Genomic DNA, 26,099 nt, shown 5'->3' with positions numbered 1-26,099 from the left:
CAGCCATTCAGAGAGACCTGGACAGGCTGGAGAGTTGGGCGGGGAGAAATTTAATGAAATATAACAAGGGCAAGTGTAGAGTCCTGCATCTGGGCAAGAACAACCCCATGTACCAGTACAAGTTGGGGGCAGACCTGTTGGAGACCAGCGTAGGGGAAAGGGACCTGGGGGTCCTAGTGGACAGCAGGATGACCATGAGCCAGCAGTGTGCCCTTGTGGCCAAGAAGGCCAATGGCATCCTGGGGTGTATTAGAAGGGGTGTGGTCAGCAGGTCGAGAGAGGTTCTCCTCCCCCTCTACTCTGCCCTGGTGAGGCCACATCTGGAGTATTGTGTCCAGTTCTGGGCCCCTCAGTTCAAGAAGGACAGGGAACTGCTAGAGAGAGTCCAGCACAGAGCCACGAAGATGATTAAGGGAGTGGAACATCTCCCTTATGAGGAGAGGCTGAGGGAGCTGGGTCTCTTTAGCTTAGAGAAGAGGAGACTGAGGGGTGACCTCATTAATGTTTATAAATATGTAAAGGGCAAGTGTCATGAGGATGGAGCCAGGCTCTTCTCAGTGACATCCCTTGACAGGACAAGGGGCAATGGGTGCAAGCTGGAACACAGGAGGTTCCACTTAAATTTGAGGAAAAACTTCTTTACGGTGAGGGTGACTGAACACTGGAACAGGCTGCCCAGAGAGGTTGTGGAGTCTCCTTCTCTGGAGACATTCAAAACCCGCCTGGACGCGTTCCTGTGTGATATGGTCTAGGCAATCCTGCCCCGGCAGGGGGATTGGACTAGATGATCTTTCGAGGTCCCTTCCAATCCCTAACATTCTGTGATTCTGTGATTCTGTGATTCTGTGATCTTCTACCATAGCTATGTTGAGCAAGGAGTACTCTTAGATTTTGTAATTCAAATTGCAAGCAAACAGCATGGGTTTTTTTTCCCTCTAGATTACACAAGAGGTGGAGCTGGTCAGTACATGTCAAGCACACGTGACAACAGCTTCATCTGGTAGCGAAGACTGCAGAACAAGGAGGAAGCCCCAAGTAAACTTCGCACAATAAATTGACAAAACTTTATAGGGCCTATAAAATATATTTTAAACTATCTTCTTGGAGGACAGGAATTAGAACTAAATGAAAAGAAAGAAAAATATGTTACCTCCAATTTCCATGGCATCATTAATTAAAAAAATAAGTAAAACTGTATAACACCATCATTGACAGGAAAAATACATGTCTTGTAGAGACACAGTCCTGTTAAAATAAAATAAAATTAATGATTCAATCAGGAATGATATGTGATTTTAGCCAACACTACCAAGTACCCACCTAACTCATAATCTCTCCCTTACCACACAATTCACCAGTCAGTAATCAAAAGGAGACACAAAACCTTCTCTTCTCACCAGGCAATAAGGGAAAGAAAAAGTAGTTTGATTTTGTATAGGGGACAAAAGTCATCTGTATACCTACCACAGAAACAGTAGGCTACTGAAGTAAGAGCTGTCTTCTGTTTCTGGATAACTCAAGTGTTATCAAGTGTTAAGTCAACAATAATGACTCAACATCATAAACACATAATATGTATTTTTGTGCTGTTAGCAACAAACAGAACAACAATGAGAGGACACCAAGTGGTGATCTGTGATAATTAGGGTTGGTAACAAGAAAGCAACAAATGTGTTAATGCAGGACCTGATTTGGCAAAACTCTTACACACTTAATTTTTAAGCACTTCAGTGAGACTTAGCATGCAAGCAAGCTTGTATTTAGCTTTTCTGGATCAATATTACTGGGATTATTACAAATAAAACAGTAAAAGGAAGAATAAGACACTGCTGTGTTATATGCAGAGGGAAGACTTTGGCCTGTTTAGGGGCCTGGCTGACAGAGTCCCTTGGGAGGCAGTCCTAAAGGGCGAAGGAGTCCAGGAAGGCTGGACACTCTTCAAGAAAGAAACCTTAAAGGTGCAGAAGCAGGCTGTCCCCATGTGCCGAAAGACGAGTGGGCAGAGAAGAATGGCCTGGCTGAACAGAGAACTTTGGCTGGAAATAAGGAAAAAAAAAGAGAGTTTATGACCTTTGGAAGAAGGGGCAGGACACTCAGGAGGACTTCAAAGATGTCGTAAGGTTATGCAGGGAGAAAATTGGAAGGGCCAAAGCCCAACTAGAACTTAATCTGGCTATACCGGTAAAAGACAATAAAAAACGTTTCTATAAAATTTATAACATATATACATATAACATATATACATTAACAACAAAAGGAAGGCTAAGGAGAATCTCCATCCTTTATTGGATGTGGGGAAACATAGCGACAAAGGATGAGGAAAAGGCTGAGGTACTTAATGCCTTCTTTGCCTCAGTCTTTAGTAGTAAGACCAGTTGTTCTCCGGGTACCCAGCCCCCCTAAGCTGGAAGACAGGGATGGGGAGCAGAGTGAAGCCACCATAATCCAAAGGGAAATGGTTAGCGACCTGCTACACCACTTAGACATGCACAAGTCTATGGGGCCAGATGGGATCCACCCAAAGGTAATGAGGGAGCTGGCGGAAGTGCTCACCAAGCCACTTTCCATCATTTATCAGCAGTCCTGGCAAACTGAGGAGGTTCCTGGAAACATTCAAGGTCATATTGGACAGGGCTCTGAGCAACCTAATCTAGTTGAAGATGTCCCTGCTCATTATAGAGGGGGAGTTGGGCTAGATGACCTGTAAAGGTCCCTTCTAACCCAAATGATTCTATGATTCTATGACTAGAGTTTAGCAAATGTGATGCCCATCTATAAGAAAAGCTGAAGGAGGATCCGGGGAACTACAGGCCTGTCAGACTGACCTCGGTGCCGGGGAAGGTTACGGAACATATCATCTTGAGTGCCATCACGTGGCATGTACAGGACAGCCAGGCGATCAGGCCCAGTCAGCATGGGTTTATGAAAGGCAGGTCCTGACTGACTAACCTGATCTCCTTCTATGACAAGATGACCCACTTACTGGATGAGGGAAAGGCTGTGGATGATGTCTACCTAGATTTTAGTAAAGCCTTTGACACTGTCTCCCACAGCATTCTCCTGGAGAAAATGACTGCTCATGGCTTGGACGGGCATACCCTTCGCTGGGTAAAAAAATGTCTGGATGGCCGGGCCCAAAGAGCTGTGGTGAATGGAGTTAAATCCAGTTGGGGGGCCAGTCACAAGTGGTATTCCCCAGGGCTCAGTATTGGGGCCAGTTCTCTTCAATATCTTTATCAATGATCTGGACGAGGGGATCGAGTGCACCCTCAGAAAGTTTGCAGACGACAACAAATTAGGCAGGAGTGTTGATCTGCTTGAGGGTAGGAAGGTTATGCAGAGGGATCTGGACAGGCTGGATCGATAGGCCGAGGCCAACTGTATGAGGTTCAAGAAGGCTAAGGGCCAGGTCCTGCACTTGGGTCACACCAACCCCATGCAACGCTACAGGCTGGGGGAAGAGTGGCTGGAAAGCTGCCCGGTGGAAAAGGACCTGGGGTTATTGGTGGACAGCTGGCTGAATATGAGCCGGAGGTGTGCCCAGGTGGCCAAGAAGGCCAACAGCATCCTGGCTTGTATCAGAAATAGTGTGGCCAGCAGGACTAGGGAAGTGATCATCCCCTTGTACTCAGTACTGGTGAGGCCGCACCTCGAATACTGTATTCAGTTTTGGGCCCCTCACTACAAGAAAGACATTGAGATGCTGGAGTGAGTCCAAAGAAGGGCAGCAAAGCTGGTGAAGGGTCTAGAGCACAAGTCTTATGAGGAGCAAATGAGGGAACTGGGGTTGTTTAGTCTGGAGGAATGGAGGCTGAGGAGAGACTTCATCACTCTCTACAACTACCTGAAAGGAGGTTGTAGCGAGGAGGGTGTCAGTCTCTTTTCTCAGGTAACAAGTGATAGGATGAGAGGAAATGGCCTCAAGTTGTGCCAGGGGAGGTTTAGATTGGATATTAGGAAAAATTTCTTCACCAAAAGGGTTGTCAATCACTGGAACAGGCTGCCCAGGGAAGTAGTTGAGTCACCATCCCTGGAGGTATTTGAAAGACGTGTAGATGTGGCGCTTAGGGACGTGGTTTAGTGGTGGACTTTGCAGTGCTAGTTTTACGGTTGGACTCGATGATCTCAATGGTCTTTTTCAAATTTAATGATTCTATACTCAGAGTTTCATAGAATCATAGAATGGTTTGGGTGTGGTGAGACCTTTAAAGGTCATCTTGTCCAACCCCCCTGCGTGAGCAGGGACATCTTCAACTAGATCAGGTTGCTCAGAGCCCTCTCCAACCTGACCTTGAATGTTTCCAGGGATGGGGCATCTACCACCTCTCTGGGCAACATGTTCCAGTGTTTCACCACTCTCACAGTAAACAATTTCTTCCTTATAACTAGTCTGAATCTACCCTCTTTTAGTTTAAAACCATTACCCCTTGTCCTATCACTACAGGCCCTGCTAAAAGCTCTGTCCCCATCTTTCTTATAGGCCCCCTTTAAGTACTGAAAGGCCACAATAAAGTCTCCCTGGAGCCTTCTCTAGGCTGAACAACCTTAACTCTCTCAGCCCTTACTCATAGGAGAGGTGTTCCATCCCTCATTTTCGTGGCCCTACCCTGGACCCGCTCCAACAGGTCCATGTCTTTCTTATACTGAGGACTCCAGAGCTGGATGCAGTACTCCAGGTGGGGTCTCACCAGATCAGAGTAGAAGAGCAGAATGATCTCCCTCGACCTGCTGGCTACGCTTCTTTTGATGCAGCCCAGGATATATTTGGCTTTCTGGGCTGCGAGTGTATATTGCTGGCTCATATCCACCAGTACCCCCAAGTCCTTTTCCAGAGGGCTGCTCTCAATCCCTTCATCCCCCAGCTTGTATTGATACCAGGGGTTGCCCTGACCCAGGTGCAGGACTTTGCACTTGGCCTTGTTGAACCTCACAAGGTTCACATGGGCCCACCTCTCAAGCTTGTCCAGGTCCATCTGAATGGCATTCCATCCCTCAAGCATGTCAACTGCACCACTCAGCTTGGTGTCATCAAGTTCTGGGAATATGTTTCATTAAACACTTGAGCTTTAGCAATAGCTAGAATGGATATCAGTGCTTCTGTAGGTTCATGAGCCTTGAAAAGGTTTGGCAAATTGAAAACCAGATTTCAGTACAAGTCAAACCAAATTAATAGATGGCTGCAATTTACAATTATTACATATTTTGCTAGATAATTTTTTGCAAAACAATTTTTTTTGCACATCTTGCAATAAGCATTCAGTCACTTTAAAATTCGTTCTAATTCTAAATAATCGGGCATTTCAGAATGAGAAAGACTTAGGGTACAGTTTTAGAAGTACCACTTTTATTTATTCATACATCTACTTGATCTTGTCCTGGGATTAGAACAGCTTTAATCAAAGCTATTAAAGTCTGGTTTTTTAAGCAGCTTTTGGAAAATACTGTTATTTGAAAGAATCAGTAAATTTATATCATAGGCAAATGTAAAGCAAAGTGGCATATCATTTGACATCTCTTAACAGAAACAAAAAAAAGAAAAATCCATATTTAAGAATGTAAATTAGTTGATTGTAACAATATATTTATTCCTAATTGTTCATATCACAGAATCACAGGATGGTTTGGGTTGGAAGGGACCTTAAAGATCATCTAGTTCCAACCCCCTCTGCCACAGGCAGGGACACCTTTCCTCTAGACCAGGTTATTCAAAGTCCCATCCAACCTGGTCTTAAACACTGCAGGGAGGGGGCATCCACAACTTCTCTGGGCAACCTGTTCCAGTGTCTCACCACCCTCACAGGAAAGAATTTCTTCCTAATATCTAATCTAAATCTACCCTCTTTCAGTTTAAAACCATTCCCCCTCGTCCTGTCACTACCTGCCCTTGTAAAAAGTCCCTCTCAAGCTTTCCTGTACCCCTTCAGATACTGGAAGGCTGCTATAAGGTCTTCCCTGGAGCCTTCTCTTCTCCAGGCTGAACAGCCCCAACTCTCTCAGCCTGTCTTCATAGGAGAGGTGCTCCAACCCTCTGATCATCTTCATGGCCCTCCTCTGGACTCGTTCCAACAGCTCCATGTCCTTCTTATGCTGGGGGACCCAGAGCCGGACACAGTATTCCAGGTGGGGTCTCAAGAGAGCAGAGTAGAGGGGCAGAATCACTTCCCTCAACCTGCTGGCCACACTTTTGATGCAGCCCAGGATACAGTTGGCCTTCTGGCTGCAAGCACACATTGCCAGCTCATGTTGAGCTTCTCGTCAACCATCACCCCCAAGTCCTTCTTCTCAGGGCTGCTCTCAATCCATTCTCCGCCCAGCTTGTATTTGTGCTTGGGATTGCCCCAATCACATATCTTATTTTTAATTGTTCAGTTATCCATGAGCACTGGTAACTAAGAATAACTTACTAGTTGCATGCAAGCCTATGTAAAATGTTCAGGGGTCAGCAGCTTAAGCAGTCTCAATCTCTTTTAGAAGTATTTCACAAAAAAGAATTATGAATTTGACCATTCAACATTCTATAATAATTTTATCTCAATCAAATATATTTTCTTCGATGGCTTTGGTTTGAAGTTAACTCCTGTCTAGTTTTCTGCATATTCACTTCCTGATCATGTCAAGAATATGTTATTGGTTCTCTCATACTGTATTCTCTGAATTTAATAAAGTAAAGAAGAATTAGGTCCAGTACTTCCAGTTTGGTATTTTTAGGAACCTATGCTAAAAAAATAAATAAATCCAAACCAAATCCACTGTAAGAAGTTATTGCAAAAGTATAATTTCTACAATCAGCAATTTAAATAACAAAGTTTTCCTTGCATGTTATATTATATAATTTTGTTTAAATAAGTATATGATCTGTTTGTCAATATCTGGGTGATAAAAGACTGGCATATTATATATTGTAGCTAAAACCAGTTTTAGGACAATGTGAATTTGCAAATTCAGTAAATGAATTCCTGCCAACATATCTCCTGTACCCTTGTTTAATTGTTTCTTCTCATTTCCACTGAGTCATTCATTTGGATAAACTATTAAAACCAGACATATTAATATATCAGTCAGATTTCATATATATCGCACCACAGGCTATAGCTCTGTTCCCTCATAACAGTTAAGGAGAAAGCTTCTACAATGCATACATCTATGTGTCTGTTAGCAGCTTGATCCTGATTTAATTGATTTAAATGATGTGAAAATAAATAAAAGGAACCATGTTTCACTAGTATCATACAAAAATCTTTTAAATTTTTGCCTACTCATCTTGAAGTTCAGGATACTAACCAACTGAAGCCCATTTATGTGATACTAAAAAAGGAAAAGCTCAAACAATTTCAACCTATCTTTTCTGCTTGAAGGACATATAAATACCTCAGTGGGATAAAAGCCTTATTATACATCCTGATTTGTTCATTAATCAGTTCTGCCTCTTCTCCCGGGCAACTAGCAATAGGACAAGAGGACACAGCCTCAAGCTTCGCCAGGGGAGGTTCAGGTTGGACATCAGGAAGAATTTCTTTACAGAAAGGGTTATTAGACATTGGAATGGGCTGCCCAGGGAGGTGGTGGAGTCACCATCTCTGGATGTGTTTAAGAAAAGACTGGACATGGCACTTAGTGCCATGGTCTAGTTGACAGGGTGATGTAGGGGCAGCGGTTGGACTCGATGATCCCTGAGGTCTCTTCCAACCTGGTTGATTCTGTGATTCTGTGATTCTCCAGGCAGTATCCTCTTGGCAGTTTATGAAGAATGAGTTTGCTGGCTGTCCTCTCAATATTTTTTACATAATGCTTGTTATTCTGGATCCCAATACATAGCATTTCAGATTTACCTGCACCACATTTAAAACCACCATGTCAGGCCATATGCAAAAAATATTAAATCCTTTTAATCATACACAAACAGGTGCTAGTTCTGTGTCATAAAAATTAGTTAACAGTTGCTCCCTGTTGTGCATGTGCAAACACACACAATACAGAAAAGATTAATATCAGCAGCAAAGGTCTCACTGACTACCCCTATGGGATCATCCAACTATTGTTTCCTAATTCAGCTAAGTTCATCTCTAGCTAGTTTTGTTGTTTTAAAACATTACAATGCTATAACATCCAATTTCTCCAAAGTGGTAATGAATCACTGTGCAGAACAGTTTCATCCCCTACATTCAAAATAATAATCAACTACTGTGATAACAAAAGCCAAATATGAAAATCCATGACCGCCTTAATTTCTGATCTCTATAAGATGCTAAAGAAAAGATTTTTTTTTTTTTTTTTTTTTCCACACATTTCATTTTGGGATTTATCAAAACTTGATTCAGTCTACATATTCATCACTGTTCCCACATGTTCTCACAGTCATCAGAACTCTCTTTTAAAAGCAGCCAACAAGCTTCTTGCTGCTTTATTGCAGGCTCAAAAACAAAAAAATATTTCAGTTCCTCTTTCACCTTCCTGAGAACATCCAGGGAGCTCTATAATGTGTTATCAAACACAAAAAGATGAATTTACTTATTTTTCAATACTTGCCAAATAAAGTATCATACAAGAAATATTTCGCAAGTTTTACCAGTGGAATCAAAGGTGAAGTTGCAATCAAGCAGCCTGGAGACATCAGCAGGCATTAGCTATAGATTACATGAGCCAAACACCAGCTGTTGCTGGTTTGGACCACATCTTCTGGTCACTTCTAGTCCCGCTTAGTGCTCGATTCAACTACTTTTGATTTAGAATACCTGATTTCTTTTTGACAACAGACAGGAGGGGGGGAAAAAAACGTATTAATTTCTCTGCTTAGTAGGGCTTTAGAGTGGCAAGCTATTAACTTAAGCTGCCAGAAAATAATGTCATTGAACGCATTTCAGAAGGTTGTCTCTCTGTAAAACAGAGACGCAAAAGCACAGCTTTATGGTAAAACTGCAAGATATGCTTAATCTTTTGCCTTAGTTAAATTGAGTAAAAAACTGCGGTGTTCTATTTCTGTGTCAGAAGTGTAGTTACACTGCACAGAGAGGCAAAAAGTAGTAGAATTTACAAAATACAGTAATAAACAATGACCTATTTCAGGAGGGTTTTGAGAAACAACTGTAAATTTATTAGACTTTGATACTTAGTATCATCCAGCATCATGCCATTTTTAAATATAATCTGACATTATTTGTGAGATGGCTTTGCATTTAGGTTTCTATTAAACTGAAAAGTGAACATAATACTTTAAAATGGAGATAACCAGCAGAAAAAGCACCAGAAATGGTACCAAATAATCCTTCAATATCCATTTAATTAAATACATTTTATTAAAATAGGTAAATAAATTTATGCAAATCTATTTTAACAGTTTTTCTGTGAAAACGCTTTACAAAATAATTCTCATTACACTTGCTGCAAGAAAGGAAAAATAACTGCTATTTTCTAAACCTATGTTTTTAGCACTTCTTTTTAAAACATATTATGATATTTAGAACTACCGAAACGGGGAGAGGCAAGAAATGAAATGACTGAATCATGGTGCTATGTGCCAAAGCATTAAACACTTCCTAGCCATGAGCATGCCAAATTAGGGAATGCCATAATTCCTTGGAAACATCACCGTGCCAAATTGGCAGGTAGCATAAAGTCACATCTGGAAATAGTGGAGTTGACGGTTTAGAATGAAATGACTCAACATTTGAACTACCCATTTTTTACGAAGAAGGTCAGCATTCAATATATTCAGCCTACATACAGGCTTCAAACAATGAGCATTCTAGGAAATCTACTCAATTATAAATGGTTTCAATTTCTCCTGAAACAGAAAAATATGAACATGTATTTTAAGTTCTCTGTGATTATAAGAGTATTAACTTCATAAGTCTAAGTGCTAGTCACCAAACTCAAATGCAGTTTTAGGTAGTTGCTAAAATTTCTAATATTCGCAAAAGGAGCCCATCCATGCTTATTGTGCTGATGGTCCCAAACATATTTTTGGTCTCTGTGGTTAGCAGACAAAAGATAGTTACTCCTTTGTGCTTTTTTCCAACAAGGCTTTTCTACTAGCACCTGTATGTAATTACACTACCTGGGCAGTAAAAACTCCCTTTATTCCATTCTGATTTGTGCGTAGCTCTTCCAAGAGACCTGAATAGTTTTGTAGGAATAAGATCTTAGCGAATTATGTTATAACCATATATATCTTACCTCTTCCCACTGGTGTATGTATCTAATCAGTCTTGAAAGGCGTAATAAACGTAACAGGCTGAGGATTTTTGTAAACCTCACAATACGGAGTGCTCTTGCTGTCTTGTAAACCTCCGAATCCATTCCTTTTTCTACAATGAGAAAGATATAATCCACTGGTATTGATGAGATAAAGTCAACCACAAACCAGCTTTTTAAGTAATTCATCTTAATAATTTTAGGGTCCAGTATTATTTCAGAGCTGTCTTCATTTACAGTCCCAGTTCTAAAATTCATGATCAAGTCCAATAGAAAAACAGTATCTGATGCCACATTGAAAATAATCCATGGTGGTGTTGTTTGTTCTGTGAAGAATGTGATTCCAACTGGTATAATGACAAGGTTTCCAACCATCATTATGAGCATGATTAAGTCCCAGTAAAACCTAAAAAAAAGGAAGAAACAGAACGGTTCATGTAATGTGGTCTCTATCACCCCATTTCTTCACCTCAGGTACATTTTTGGTTCTATACAAATTAATTACAGTACTGAAACTCCATGTCAGTTTTGCCCAAATGAGGTTCGTAATTATAATATGCTTTTGTATAGAGATACAACATATATGAGGATGCTTAAACATTTTGTTAATGCTAAGAAAACTCTCATTGTTTTAACTCATTCAATATATTCAAAGTCAATAGAGAAGACAAAGTAATTAATACATTTCATTATGTGCTTTCCTTCCAAAGAATATGCATCTAGGATAAAGACAGTACCATGGCTTATCACTCCATGGTATATCTGAAAGGTGTGCATGTGTGGCACTCAGTAAACTTCTCCAGACTCCTGTCAAAACCTATTAGTGTGTTTATATAACTAAAACTATGTCTGGTGCCAATCACAAGTGCTTCAGCAATGCAATATTTTTTAAGGCTTCTATCCAAGTGGAAACCCAAATATCTAACAGATAACATATTAAATGTAAGTACCTCTTTGCAAATGTACTCATACCATTACAGTGCTTGAATAAAATAATAGGAAGAGGGGAAAAAAGCACTGAAGCAAAAAATAGAAACAAAAATTAGATAAGATCAAAACCTTCATCCACTTTTACAATCTGAATTGAACTTTCATGCATTTTTACAATCTGATAATCTATCTTCTTTCAGAGCTAGCTAAGAAGTCTGGACAATAATAGTTGCAACTTTCATAGTATAAAATGGATACTGCATTTCACTATTTTGTTCCAGAAGTATCTAAAGGCTCCCCTCTGAATGCTGCTAACAGTGCTTGATACAGATGGCAGAGAGCCAGAGTCATAACTTTAGTATCTACTATAGAAACAGTGCATAAACCCACCTATTACATAGAACATACATCCACCCTGATGGAAGATTTCCAGGGGATGGTAATATACACCCAACAGTTTTTAAGAAAATTATGATAACTCCTAAATGTTAAATTGTCAAAGAAAGTTATTCTTGTTCAATAAAAGAACTGAAACTGAATCTGAACTTGAGAAAGCCTGAACCCAAAGCATAACCTCTTGTTCTGCTTGAGAACTGATCTAACTTGGTAGTCCTACATTGTGCAGGTGATTAGACTAGATGACCTCCTCCAGGCTCCTCCTGACCTAAATTATTACACGACTCTATGACTTGAATGCATTTCCATGCAAGGTATCAGTATTCCTGTTTCCAGAACAACCCCATAAAAACACCAATACCTTATTTACTAATGGAGATATTGCAAGAACTACACAGACACCAAAGCAGTACAAGAAGCAACAGCAAGTAGCAGAGGACGCACAAAGAATACACAAAGACGAGAAAAGACTACAGCTGAATAAGGGGCATTCCCCAAGTGACTGAGCCCAGACCCACTGATTGGACAAGCCAGCAAGGGGCGGAGCCTACACCCAGCAGCACAGGTGATTTAAACAGGCTAAAACAATCAGCCCAATTGCAACTGATGAGCATATATATTTCCCAGTGGGGAGGTACACAGTAAAAGGTGTTCTTTGCTGCTTCTGGGTTTCTAGTACCTTGTAGAACTGATGTAGCTGTGCAGATAGAGCTCCTGTTAAAGCATGTGACCACCCAGGTTTCTGGCTGTGAGATGTGTGCAGGGATATTTCTGGGGATGGAGGGTGATAGCTAGCAAGCAAGCCTATGGGTGGTATGACCAGCTGGATGAGCTGTTCTGCCTGGTGGCCAAGCTGCAGGATGAGGCAGACAGGCTGAGGAGCATCTGAGAAGGAGATTGACCTATGGAGCTGTGCTCTGCCATCTCTGTTGCACAAAAGCCAACTCAGCATGGCCACTACTGAAGTAGGTCCAGGATCTGTTTTGTGCCAGGAGGAAAGCAGCATTACAAGTGATAGGGAGGGGTTAATACAAGTTACTGCACGGAGCTGTAAGAGAAACCCCTCCTTACCCTTTCAGATACCTTTACAGAATAGGTATGAGGCTCTGGGTATAGTGATGATGTGTTTGAGAGCCTCTGAGTGAGGATTAGGGGGATGAAAAATAAAGCAGATGTTATAGTGGGTGTCTACTATTGATTTCCCAGCTAGGATGATAGCACTGATGAGTTATTCTGTAGGCAATTAGGAGAAATCTCAGGATCAATAGCCCTTGTCCTTAGGGGAGACTTTAACTTCCCAGACATCAACTGGGAATACCATGCTGCTGTGATGAGCAAGTCTGGGAAATTCCTACAGTTTGTGGAAGATAATTTCTTGTCAGAAGTACTCAGTGAGCCAACGAGGAAAGATGCCCTCTTAGACTTGTTGTTTGTGAATAGAGATGTGATGGTAGGTGGCTGTATTGGCCACAGCGATTGTGAAATGGTTGAGTTTAAAATTTTCAGTGCAATGAGGAAAAAAAGGTCAGCAGAGTTGCTACCCTGGATTTCAAGAGAGCAAACTTTTAAGCTATTCAGGGAGCTACTTAGCAGTGTCCCCTGGGAATCTGCTTTTTGAGGCCTTGGGGGGTCCATGAGTTCTGATCAGTTTTTAAGAACTACCTTTTAAAAGCACAGGAGCAGACAATTCCACTGTGTTATAAGTCAAGCAAGCGGGGCAGAAGACCAGCTTGGCTGAACAGGGAACTCCTTGTGGAGCTCAAGAGGAAAAAGAAATTGTATGATCTCTGGAAGCAAGGTCAGGCTAGGCAGGAAGATTACAGAGCTGTGGTTCATCCATGAAGGGAGAAGACACAAAAGGACAAAACTCAACTAGCGTTGAAACTGGCCAGTGTTGTGTCAGGCAACAAGAAAGGCTTTTTTTAAGTATGCTAATAGCAAAAGGAAATCTAAAGAAAACATTGGACTGACACTTGTTGAAGATGGTCACCTGACTAATAGGGATGAAGAAAAAGCAGAAGCAGTTAATGCTTTTTTTGCCTCAGTCTTTAATAATGCTGATAGACCTTGGGCTGCCCGATCCTCTCAGTTGGAGGACCACGACTGTGGGAGCAGTGAGTTTTCATTTGTGGAAACTGAAATTTTAAGGGACCAGTTGTATCAGCTGAATGTTCATAAATCCATGGGGCCTGATGGGATTCATCCCAGAGTACGGAAGGAGCTAGCAGATGTTACGGCAAGACCCCTCTCGATCATCTACCAAAGGTCTTGGGAGGTCCCTGCTGACTGGAAGCTAGCCAAGGTTATTCCAATTTACAAGAAAGGGTTCATTTAAATATTTTGATCAAATATCTGGGTGCAGGAGTTGAATGCACCATTAGCAAGTTTGCTGATGATACTGAACTGGGAGGTGCTGTTGACTCTCTTGAGGGACAAGAGGCCTTGCTGAGGGATCTAGATAGATTGGACCATTGGGCAATCATCAATGGCATGGAATTTAACAAGCCCAAGTGCAAGATTTTGCACCTGGGACAGAGTAATGCCAAACACAAGTATAAATTGGGAGAGGAGTGGCTGGAGAGCAGCCCTGCAGAAAGGGATCTGGGGGTGGTAGTTGACAGCAGGCTCAACATGAGTCAGCAGTGTGCCCTGGCAGCCAAGAGGGCAAACAGCATCCTGGGGTGCATTAAACACAGCATAACCAGGTGGTCAAAAGAGGTAATTATCCCTCTGTGTTTAGCTTTGGTGCGGCCTCACCTTGAGTACTGCGTGCAGTTCGGGGCCCCACAATTTAAGAAGGATGTTAAGGTCCTTGAATGTCTCCAGAGGAGGGCAACAAAGCTGGTGACAGGGCTGGAAGGCATGTCCTATGAGGAGCAGCTAAGGACTCTGGAGAAAAGGAGGCTGAGGGGTGACCTCATTGTTCTGTACAACTTCCTGAGGAGGGGAAGTGGAGAGGAAGGTGCTGATCTCTTCTCCCTGGTATCCAGTGACAGGATGCATGGGAATGGTTCAAAGCTATGTCAGGGGAGGTTCAGACTTGATATTAAGAAGCATTTCTTTACCAAGAGGGTGGTCAAACACTGGAACAGGCTTCCTAGAGAGGTGGTCGATGCCCCATGCCTATCGGTGTTTAAGGGGCATTTGGACAATGCCCTTAATAATATGCTTTAACTTTTGGTCAGCCCTGAATTGGTCAGGCAGTTGGACTAGATGATTGTTGTAGGTCCCTTCCAACTGAAAATATCCTATTCTAACCTTTGAGGTAAGCAAGGCAACATGATCTGTTCAGCTAGACTTGATCTGGAGAGGCACAGAAACCAGTCAACAACTGTTCCCCATGGTCTCACTAGACTTTCTAGAAGACCAGAGGTGGCAATGGCTCCACAACTATCTGCCTGCTCTAGCCCTCTGTCACAGTGGGGCCCTGGGCAGTGGGCACATGGTGGACATGCCACCAGCACAGCACTCCAGCACTGACTTCCAGGCCACTTGCATCACACTAGCACAAGCCTCCTGGCATGTGACAAACACAGTCATCTTGGTAAAGGTTCACGGCAACCAACAATAATAATAGTTTAACTGGCCACAAAACATTTCAGAACCATTTTGCTAGACATTCACAGAGCATATGGATTACATTATATTTTGGAGGTTGTTTGTTGTATTCTCCAAATTATCCAGGTTCATAAATTCCCTTTGTTTCAAATTTATCCCTGAAAATATTTCTCAGTTTACAAATTGCTGATCTAAGAATATAAATAATTAACTGTAAAAGGCAGTAAAGGGAGAGTGGCATGAGAATTCCCAGTTTTAAAATTCTTTATTCCAAGGTAAACCTACAGAGTTTAGGCTTGACTATCATTTGAGAGAGTAGATGGCCAGGTACCTTTAACTGGTACTCAGAAATTGCATAAAATAGACTTTTCAAATAATTCCCCATGTATCACAATGTGATTTGTCTTACACATTTTCAATCTTACAATAAATGTGAATACTAATTGCTATAAATATTCAGTTTTATCCAGACTATGTATTTTTGCTTAGGATGTGATGGTATTCACCATATCTGTACACTTGCACAAACTTTCAACTTACTCTTCTCACTTTTTTAATTCATATAATAGGCTTATTGCTGTGCTAGATTCCTTTTCAATAATCTAGAATTACCATACAGAAGGAACCACTAAATTAATATATCACTGCTACTATGATCTATAGGTACTATTACCACAACACTTTTAAAATGCTATTGACCAAAATATTTCACAAAGCTGTTTTGGGAGAATAGGCTTCTCCAAGGAATCCTGAAAATGAGTGGAAAACAACTAGGAAATAATCACGAGATATGTACATGTATCTGAGGCTCACTCCTCAACAAAGCATTGCCTGATTTCAGATTGACCTTTACTTTTAACCATCACAGTGAGTAGTTATGTAATGAAGGCTAACCAAAGCCGCACAAAAAACAGCCACCCAACCAACATAAAATATAATACTGAACCAGCTGATTTTATCCTACAGTAATCCACAGTTGAAAGGATTGTTATGCACTGTGATTATGCAAAACACTGGAGTTCCTGATGTTGAATGTCAGCAAAAGTTGTGGTGAAGTTAGGGCTTCAGTAATAAAATAAGATTGAATGCTAAGGACTATGAGATTGTATCCATTTTGTATTTTGGTTTTAGCCCACAACATAGTATGATCTGATTAGTAAGAAAAAGTCGTCTTATATTATGATTCATTTTTTATTTAGAAATGAATCAGACATTTTCTTTTAGGAAAATGTTTCCAAATGCCATTCTGTTGGCCATGTTACATGATATTTTTCTTTCAGGTGAGAAAAAACTAGATGTGACTCCCTGTATTGCCCTTCTGTGACCTGTGCAGATAAAGTAATACAACGTGTTCCTTGCCTACCGGTTCAGAACATCCTACTATTCATGTAACCAAGAGCAAGCTGAAAAGCTTCATGAGACAGTGCAAGGAGCTGCTATTGAGGCACAGTGGTAGCTCTTTGTTTCAAACTATTTTTAGCATTATCTATTTATTTTTGTTACTGACCCCCCCCCCAATGAGGATAGTTATAAATTTAAAACTTACAATCTCAGAGTTCCAGATTTATATAGGGTATTATAAAATGTTGACAAAAAGCAAGAAAGAGATAGGACTATGACACAAAATTTTCAAGAATGAGGTAAAAAAATAAGAGCCTAGGAGTAACAACATCTTTCAGAGCTTATAATGAGAAGCAAGAACTGACCTTTGTGCTTTTCTCCCCATAGCAAACAGCTACAGAGCTTACTGTTCCTCTGAAGCTCACTCAGTACAGTTTACTACTAGTTGACATTAACTGAAGATAGAGGTCAGCACAGTAATCTGCACTGAATTATTCCTAAAACTTTTTCAATGTTTCTAAATGACTCAGAGGTTTAATATCTCTAGTTGAAAAAAAAGTATTCAAGTATGAAAAAGTATAAAAAGACAGTTTTAAGATATTTTTTCTACATTTTAAAGAATCATTTTATACAGAAATAATAAAAAAAAAGAAATCACACTAATTATTACTTTGGTATTTTCAAATAAAACTAGTTGGATTCATAGCCCTCTGTGATCTTTTCACTCATAATTTATATACTATACTTTCAAAGCTTACAGTAATAATGGTGCTTTTTACAGCTCTGAAACATGGTGCTGAAGCTTTGGTGGTTTATTTATTGCTACAGGCTGTCCTGAGTAGGATGAACGGTCAGCTCAAAATGAGTGCCTACCCAAGAAGCAATAAAGAACTACTTAGTATTAATCAATCGATGTTTGTCCCAAGCTTTATAACGTAAGGCACTATGAATTCTAACAGGCATTTTATTTTCCACTTTATATATCCAACCTAGAGAAAACTGGATCTTAAAGAAGGAAATTTCAGCTCTAAGTTAGTTAATTTGCTGTATATACAACAGCGTAAAAAGTCATTCAGATTTGCTTGCTTTATTGTTTCCTGGTTGCTGCCCATTGACACAGCAGTCTCAATGTCCTTGAATCAGTGTATTTTGAGATATGATTATCCTTACAGTACACCCAGATTGACCCAGCAGAATTTTTCAGTGGTCTCACAAACCACACAGCAGAGTGAACAGCATCTCGAAGGCACTGAGTGCTGTGACTTGAGGCTACAGAGCAGTCAGGGCTTTGCTTAAGATCATATTTTTCTGAGTTTCCAGAAAGATAATGAAAATCTGATTATTTTTATTAAAAAAAAAAGAGCAAAAAGTATCAGTAAAACCATGAAATTCAGTCACAAATACTTATCAGCCATGTTATAAAGTGGAAGTCCTTTGAAAAAGATATTCAAATCGTTTGTAAAATATTTTTCAAATCAAACCTGATGCATATGAGACATGATTTCACTCTACACATTCAGAGAATCAAGAACTGTAGAAAATTTTCACAAGCTTTCCATGGAAAACTTGCCTTCTCTCTAAAATATTTTGATTTACTTGCAGATGCTCAGTGAAATTAATATTCCGACATTTTTTTCCTCTTGCCTTCAAACACAGCTTTATTTCTTTTGCTTCATGGATCATCAGTTTACCTAACACAAATCAATGTCCTATATAGAACAAAACAATCTTAGTAGAAATAACAATAATTTAAAACTTTATTACAGCATACTGTAACAAGCACTAAACTTAGTATTATCCATGTCAGAATTTGATTCTCATAGGACATGCTATCTTTCTCTTTCTGTGCAACTATATTATTCTTGTAGTAAGAGAGAGCAAAGCTAGACATGCCTGAAAACATCTGCAACTTGCAGATAATTACTGGAATGTGTTGGAAAGGACAGGAGGAAGAAGAAGGGAAGGTTTTCTTCAGGGGACCCAAATTCTTTTCATGATTGCACAGGTGTTTGTGCTTGAAAACTTTCTGAAAAATCATCACCATTTCTTTCACAACCTGAAAGTGAGGATATCCCCTTCTGTCCAGCTATCCATTTTCATTCTGCCCATCTGTCTTTCTCTTAAACATACACACACCCCTTCCCTAGAGGAAAACATGCTGCTTTTGGGAAAAAGGCATGCGAATTAAATATGAAATTCCTCATATTTTAACAAGCAATATTGCATTCAACATCCTCCATGGAACAAATTCTGTTTAAATGTTGCAAATTTATTGTGGAGTGCTTCCATGTTTTTGGCTCAGATATAACTCTGTGTGTATGATTTACAAGTTCTGGCCTCTGAATGTATAATGTGAAAGATGATATAAAATGCAGAATTTTTTTTATTGTAAAATTTCCAAACTTAGAATTTACCGTAACATACCTCTGTGATCACATTAATACAAATGCATTAAAATGACTAGTGAAGTGTCACTTCTTCCCATTGGCCAGTTTTGCACTAGCACACAGGTTACTTCTAAAGTTGTGTTGTCCTTCTCTATGGATAAAACTTTTTCCTCATCTGAACATACTTCAGTTTGCAAAGCTTTAGGAAGGCAAAAGGTTGGGCATGGGTTTTGTTTTGTTTTTAAAAGATAAACTATTCTCCTGAAATTGTTGATTTATATTCTTTATTCCCCTCTATATCTGTTCTGACAGCTTTTAGCTTCTGTTAAGTAAACACGAACAAGGAATCTTGCAAGGCTGAAACAGTTCCTTTTGTGGCTCACCCCTTTCGATTGTAAAGCACACACTACAGTAGAGTACTAACAGCATCTCCTACAATTCAAGTGCTGAGGTTGAAGGGCAGAAATATTACTAAGTAGAAGCCTGTGACACTTTCTCAGGTGAAAATTTAAAAAAAAATTTGCTATTCCTTTTTCATTTAAAAATATGAAGCTTAATGAACTTTCACTAACAGCTAGGGAACCTGCTGAAGCAGCAGAAAGGCTTTCTCTACCTGCCTGAGACTGGTCAGTCTGGGATGAGGCAGAGGCTGAAGTTCTGAAAACTCCGTTTCTCTGCCCGAATTATGAGCACTGCTGGACCTGGGAATCTTGCAGCTTAATGGTTTCATTCTGATTCAGACTAAAAGCAATTAAATTAAAAATTAAAAATTAAGTTTTCAGACCACCAGAAATCTTCATTTGATTTCAGACCAATACTTAAGTCCTTCACTTCAAGGTTAGCCATATATGCTTAGAGATCCAATCTATGTGTCTTCTTGTTATTTTTTAAATATTGATGCAACTTCCTACTTGGTAGCAAAAAAGGAATGCAAGGAGAGATTAATAAAATTCAGCAATACTGACTTCTATATAGCCATATAATATATCTAAAAATTACAAACATGCACAATTTCAAACAGATTTCGTGAGGACGGTTTATTTGGTGCCCAACGTAAATAGATTCCCTGGGAGAACTGTAGACTTCTGCTCTAAGAGTCTCGGAGGGTTGAAGTTTTCACAGATTTGACTGTTTTTGGTACAAGCATTCATCATGTTGGTGTTGGTAGCAGGGCCACTAGGTGGAATGCTCTGGGGTTTGGTTTTACAGTTGCTTTTGGGATGGCTAATCAAATGTGTGGTTTTGCCACTGTTACTGGTTTTGTGGGGTTTATCACTTCTGGGCATGGACTGAGAGGTATCACTCTGCTATGTTGTTTGGCATTGGTTGATGGTATTATAAATTCTTTTGGAACTGTGCCCATTTCTGATTTCTATGGAATGGGAATGAGTGACCTCTATGTTCTTTTTCCCTCAAGGCTGATCTCAATGGCTTTGGAAAATTTTGAATACCCTTGGAATGTTTCGACCACCATGCTCATATTGTTAGGCCTTTTGAATGTTTTTCAGTTCTTGCTCTTGCTTAAACATTGGTATAAGGGTGGATACAGCGCAGCTCCTGCTACCACTGTAACAGACACTGCAGCTGCCCTGGGACCCACAACTGGAATTGCAGATACTCGGACCCTGCCAGTCCCTACAGCAGACATCCTGGCTACCCCAGAGGCTATTCAGGCTTCTGCACTGGGTACTGTGATTACTTAACTCCAGGAAGCACTTGCTTGATTACCCAGACTTTGGTAACAAGGGCTGCAGCTAATCAGCCCCCAGTGATGGGTGATGCAGCTAATCTAGGGACTCAACCAGTGCCAGTATCAGTCACCCCTGTACAGAAGAAGGAAACCACAAAAAGAGCAGGTCGTGATGGCCTACCAGGGACATCACAGGAGGCTGAGCCAGAGGTAAACACTCAATCCCTATCCCTCGGTGAGCTGTGAGATATACGTAGAGATTACAGTCGTCATGAAGGCGAGCAACTTCTTACTTGGCTTCTCCACTGCTGGGATAATGGAGCTGATGGTTTTGAGTTAGAGGGCAGTGAAGCCAAGCAGCTGGGACCGATGGCTAGAGAAGTGGGTATCAATAGGGGTCTTGCAAGTGGTGCAGAGCCACTCACTCTCTGGCGGCGACTCCTGCAAAGTGTAAGGAAAAGGTATCCCTTTAGGGATGATGTCATATACCATCCAGGCAAGTGGACAACCATTGAGAGAGGTGTTAAGACTCTCAGGGAAATAGCTGTGCGGCAGCTGATTTTTGCTGACCTGGATGACCCGCAGACACCAGTAGATCCAGATGCACTCAAAGTTACTGGACCCATGTGGTGCAAGTGGGTACTAAACGCGCCACCATCGTATGGCAACACATTAGTATTATTTAGCTGGGCAGATGCCGATGCACCAACGGTGGGCGACATATATAATCGGATGCAGAAATATGCAGATAATCTCTTTTCTTCCCCACAGGCCAGCGACTCAGCCGTGGAAAAAATGTCTGACAAATCCACAGAAATGCTTGGTAAGGTATTGGAAAAATTGTCCCAGATGGAGGACAGACCCTGCTCCCCACCTGCACCGAAGAATGTCTCAGCCATCAGGAGACAGAGTTCCCCTGCAAGACCTGCTTGGGAGAGATGGCACACATCATGAGGTGCCCTGTGGTATTTCCTGTGTGACCATGGAGAAGACATGAGAAAATGGGATGGAAAACCTACCTCGGCTTTACGGACACGCATACATGAGTTGCAAGGTGAACCGCTTAGGAACGGGGTTTCTTCCAGGAAACGTGTTGCTACAGTTTGCAATGGGAAGCTCTCCAGACAGCATAGATGGGCTTCAGAATCCTATTTACCAGACGTGAATAATGGGGATCAAATCTATGTGAGCTGCTCAAACCAAGATGTCGATAATGGACACTACGTTCAGGATTAGAGGGGCCCTGCCTCCAGCCAGGTGGAGGATAGGGACTACTGTGATTTTTGGACTGTGTGGATTTGATGGCCTGGCACATCAGAACCACAGCAGTATAAGGATCTAGTGGACACTGGTGCACAATGCACCGTAATACCAAGAAACTATAAAGGGACAGAATCAATTTGTATCTCTGGTGTGACAGGGGGCTCCCAAGAGCTGACTGTACTGGAAGCTGAAGTGAGTCTGACTGGGACTGAGTGGCAGAGGCACCCTATTGGGACCGGCCCAGATGCATTTTTGGTATAGATGACCTGAGGAGAGGGTATTTCAAGGACCTGAGTGGGTACTGGTGGGCGTTTGGTGTAGCGGCCATGGAGACAGAAGAAATTAAACAGCTGTCTACCCTGCCTGGTCTATCAGAGGACCCTTTTATTGTGGGGCTGCTGAGGGTCGAGGAGCAAAAGGTGCCTATTGCTACTACAACAGCGCACTGGCGACAATATCGTACTAATAGAGACTCACTGATCCCCATCCATGAGCTGATCCATCAACTGGAGAACCAAGGAGTCATCAGCAAAAGGCACTCCCCCTTCAACAGTCCCATATGGCCAGTGCAAAAGTCCAGTGGGGAATGTAGACTAACTGTGGACTATCATGGCCTGAATAAAGTAACGCCACCGCTGAGTGCTGCCGTACCGGACATGTTAGAACTCCATTATGAACTGGAGTCAAAGGCAGTGAAGTGTTATGTCATGACTGATATCGCAAATGCGTTTTTCTCCATTCCTTTGGCAGCAGAGCGTAGGCAACAGTTTGCCTTCACCTGGAGGGGCATCCAGTACACCTGGAATCGACTGCCCCAGGGGTGGAAATATAGCCCCACCATTTGCCATGGACTGGTCCAGACTGAACTGGAGAAGGGTGAAGCTCCAGAACACCTGCAGTACATTGATGACATCATTCTATGGGGTAATACAGCAGGAGAAGCTTTTGAAAAAGGGGAAAAAGTAATTCAAATCCGTCTAGAAGATGCTTGTGCCATCAATCGCGCTAAGGTCAAGGGACCTGCAAAAGAGATCCGGTTTTTAGGAATCAAGTGGCAAGACGGCTGCTGTCACATCCCAATGGACACAATTAACAAAATAACAACCATGTCTCCGCCAACTAACAAAAAGGAGACACAAGCTTTCTTAGGCGTAGTAGGCTTCTGGAGGATGCACATTCCCCCTTACAGTCAGATTGTGAGCTCTCTCTACAAAGTAACTCAAAAGAAGAATGACTTTAAATGGGGCCCTGAGCAACAATAGGCTTTTGAGCAAATTAAACAAGAGATAGTCCATGCAGTGGCCCTTGGACCAGTCACAACAGGACCAGATGTAGAAAAAAAGTGCTCTATACTGCAGCTGGGGACAACGGTCCTACCTGAAGCCTCTGGCAAAAGGCACCGGGGAGACTTGATTTCGACCCCTGGGGTTTTGGAGCCAGGGATACAGAGGATCAGAGGACCGTTATAGTCAGTCTGAAAAAGAGATACTGGCAGCCTATGAAGGAGTTGGAGCTGACTCAGAAGTAATTGGTACTGAGGCATGTTGCGGACTGCTTTCCGATGTTGAAGCGGGCTGGATGGAAGTCAGGCGCTGATTGGTTTTCAGAATCTATGCCTGCTTGTTCTGAGGAATGTCACAGAGTTGTTATTTCACCGCAGTAGCTGTGAATGTAGACATTTGTTTTGGCAGCTGCGGCTGCTGCTGCAGAACTGTTAGTAGTCCATGTGTCCTCAAGCCTGGAGCCGTTTTATCTCTTGATTGCTGGGTGTGGCATCATGTCTCTTGATTGCTTGGGCACAGCTGTGTGGCATCACCTGAGAGCAGCAAGTAGCTTCAGCTGTTCCTCTTGGTTCTTGCTCTGGCATAATAGGCTTCCCACATTTCCCCCTTTTTTTGTTTATTGTAACATGTGTTTCACAAGCAGTAAGTTTACCAATAAAGCCTGATGTTAAACCAGCAAATAAGGCAGTAAAGATTTCTCTGATAAATGCACGCGTCCCCGGAGGTCGGCGCTCGTCGGCATGTATTAGCTCTAGAATTACCACAGTTATCCAAGGAGCGGGAGAGGAGCGACCAAAGGAACCATAACTGATTTAATGAGCCATTCGCAGTTTCACTGTACCGCCCGTGTGTACTTAGACATGCATGGCTTAAGCTTTGAGACAAGCATATGCTACTGGCAGGATCAACCAGGTAAGTATTGACAAGCAGTTTTACTTTATGTTGCTCTGCTTGTACCCTCCCCGCTTTTTTGTTTTTTTGTTTGATTTTGGGGGGGGGGGGGAGGTTGATTATTTTGGGGGGGCGGGGGGGTGTTATGATCATTGACTATCATGAGCACCAGATATTTCATTTCTTCAAAGGTTCCACAAGATACTGCTCTCTTTCTTCTCTTCTCCTCAGCCCCTGTAGTTCAGACAGAAAGGGCCATTCAGAACTAGATTCAGTCTCAAGATCCTGCAACTGCTTGGAATCTTGTGTTCCATAAATTCTTTGGATGATATGGGGAATACTCATATTCTTTTATCATTCAGCCTTGTATCGGTGGCTGAGGCCAAATCCAACCTGCTGGCAATGTGTTCTGAGGCTGTTCGTTTGTCGGGTTCTCGGATTGAGTATTTACACAACAGACCCTTGCGCTCCTCTTCCAGTTTCCCTGTACGGGGTTTCCATCTTTATCAAATTTCGATCGACATTGATTGCTCCAGTGATAGCCCTTTTTATACCTAGGACATACTCTTTTGGGTGTTTTAGGTCTTCTCTGCTCATCCTTTGTCAGATTTGGACAGTTCCTTCTAATATGTCCCATTTGGTTACATTCAAAACATTTTACTTCTGCTCGTCCCACGACGAGTTGCTGAGCTAGGGCACTTGCAATTAAAGTAGCTCTATGCTCTTCAGTGCCTACGTTCTGACAGGCTTTGATAAATTCCGCTATTCTTCTGGAGGATTTCTTAGAGGGGCTAAAATTTTTTGGTAATCTGCATTTGCATTTTCATAGGCCAGTTATAACAACAGTCTTTCTAATACATTTTCGTCATCGATCTGCCTGCTTAATGCAGTTTGTAAATGGTCAATGAATGTGACATAGGGTTCTTGGACTCCTTGTCTGATGGCTGCAAAAGAGGGTTGGCATTTCCCTACCTCCCGAAAGCATTTCAAACACTTTACAGACAATGCAGAGATCTGTTGTAGTTGTTGTCGAGGTAGCCTGGCCTGTGCTTCTGGTGTTGAAAAGCGATTAGTTCCCAAATATTCATCTAAGTCATCCATATTTTCCAAACTGTCTATAGAAGCAGCCTCCTGGTACTCTGCCTGCCACACCGAATATTGTGCAGGAGTTAAAATCATTCATAAGAGTGATTTCCAATCATGTGGAGTCATAGTATATGAGTCCCCAATAACTGTTATTAAATTCAAAGTATAGTTACTGTGCAAACCATAGTCTCTCACCACCTTCCGTACTTCCTTAATCATTTCATAGGTGAGGTATTGATATTCAGGGGGATGATTTGGGCGGTATATTACCGGCATTGCTGTCAGCATGGTAAAATCTCCATTACGAGCAGCTTTCCCCCTCCATCTTTCTGCTAGCGTTTTATATTTCGTTGTATGAGACTCTAGTGTTTTTTTCAGAGAAACCAATAGGTGGCTTGGCAGACACAGGATATGGAGGAGCTGTCGGTGCTCTGGCCGTAGCCGCTGCTGCTGCCGGCTGCAAGATCTCTTGCACTGGAGGGATGGCAGCAGCCGTTTCTTTTGCTGATGTTAATCCTGTGAAATCTGGATTATAAGGATCGTTTGATTCTCCAGGGATTGTTTCGTATGCAGGCTCCTTTTGCTCTTTCACATCCACCAAGGTATTAATAGGAGTGGATGCCTGAGATTTCAAATACTCCTCTGCAGGCTGAAGTGCAGAGAGTACTGTGAAAACAACCCTCCATGTTCTTCCTAGCTTTTGTATTTCATCCCCCACTTTCACCCAAATCTTTGCATCATAGGTCCCTGATACAGGGAACCAGGTACAGTTGTCTTTGATCCATGCCAACAACTGCATCAATTCCACTAATTGAACCTTATGGCCTTGTTCTCTTAGTAAACGCTGTAATATCTCAGTGTAGAGCTTATGCTCTTGAGGACCAGCCTGTCCCATGTTTATTGCCATTGTGGAACTCACGGGTTCCTGGGGTTCTCACTGGTCCTGTGGGACTTTGCTCGCAAAGTAGGTCCCTGTTGGGGCACCAATTGTTGCAGACTGCTTTCCGATGTTGAAGCGGGCTGGACGGAGCCCAGGCACTGATTGGTTTTCACAATCTATGCCTGCTTGCTCTGAGGAATATC

At 41.8% G+C, this 26,099-nt stretch overlaps 1 protein-coding gene across 1 annotated transcript in view; it reads right to left on the bottom strand.

Annotated features, from left to right (window-relative positions):
- The window catches only part of LOC137675760 (potassium/sodium hyperpolarization-activated cyclic nucleotide-gated channel 1-like), a 379,966-nt gene that overhangs the window by 314,123 nt on the left and 39,744 nt on the right, over positions 1-26,099 (bottom strand). Inside the window, exon 2 of the mRNA XM_068421975.1 lies at positions 10,174-10,597. Within this exon, the coding sequence (XP_068278076.1) occupies positions 10,174-10,597 (424 nt within the window). The remainder of the gene's footprint in view (positions 1-10,173; positions 10,598-26,099) is intronic.

Source organism: Nyctibius grandis, chromosome W (genome assembly GCF_013368605.1).
Source record: "Nyctibius grandis isolate bNycGra1 chromosome W, bNycGra1.pri, whole genome shotgun sequence".
Taxonomy (NCBI): Eukaryota; Metazoa; Chordata; class Aves; order Nyctibiiformes; family Nyctibiidae; genus Nyctibius; species Nyctibius grandis.
This window is presented reverse-complemented; position numbering and strand designations above follow the sequence as displayed.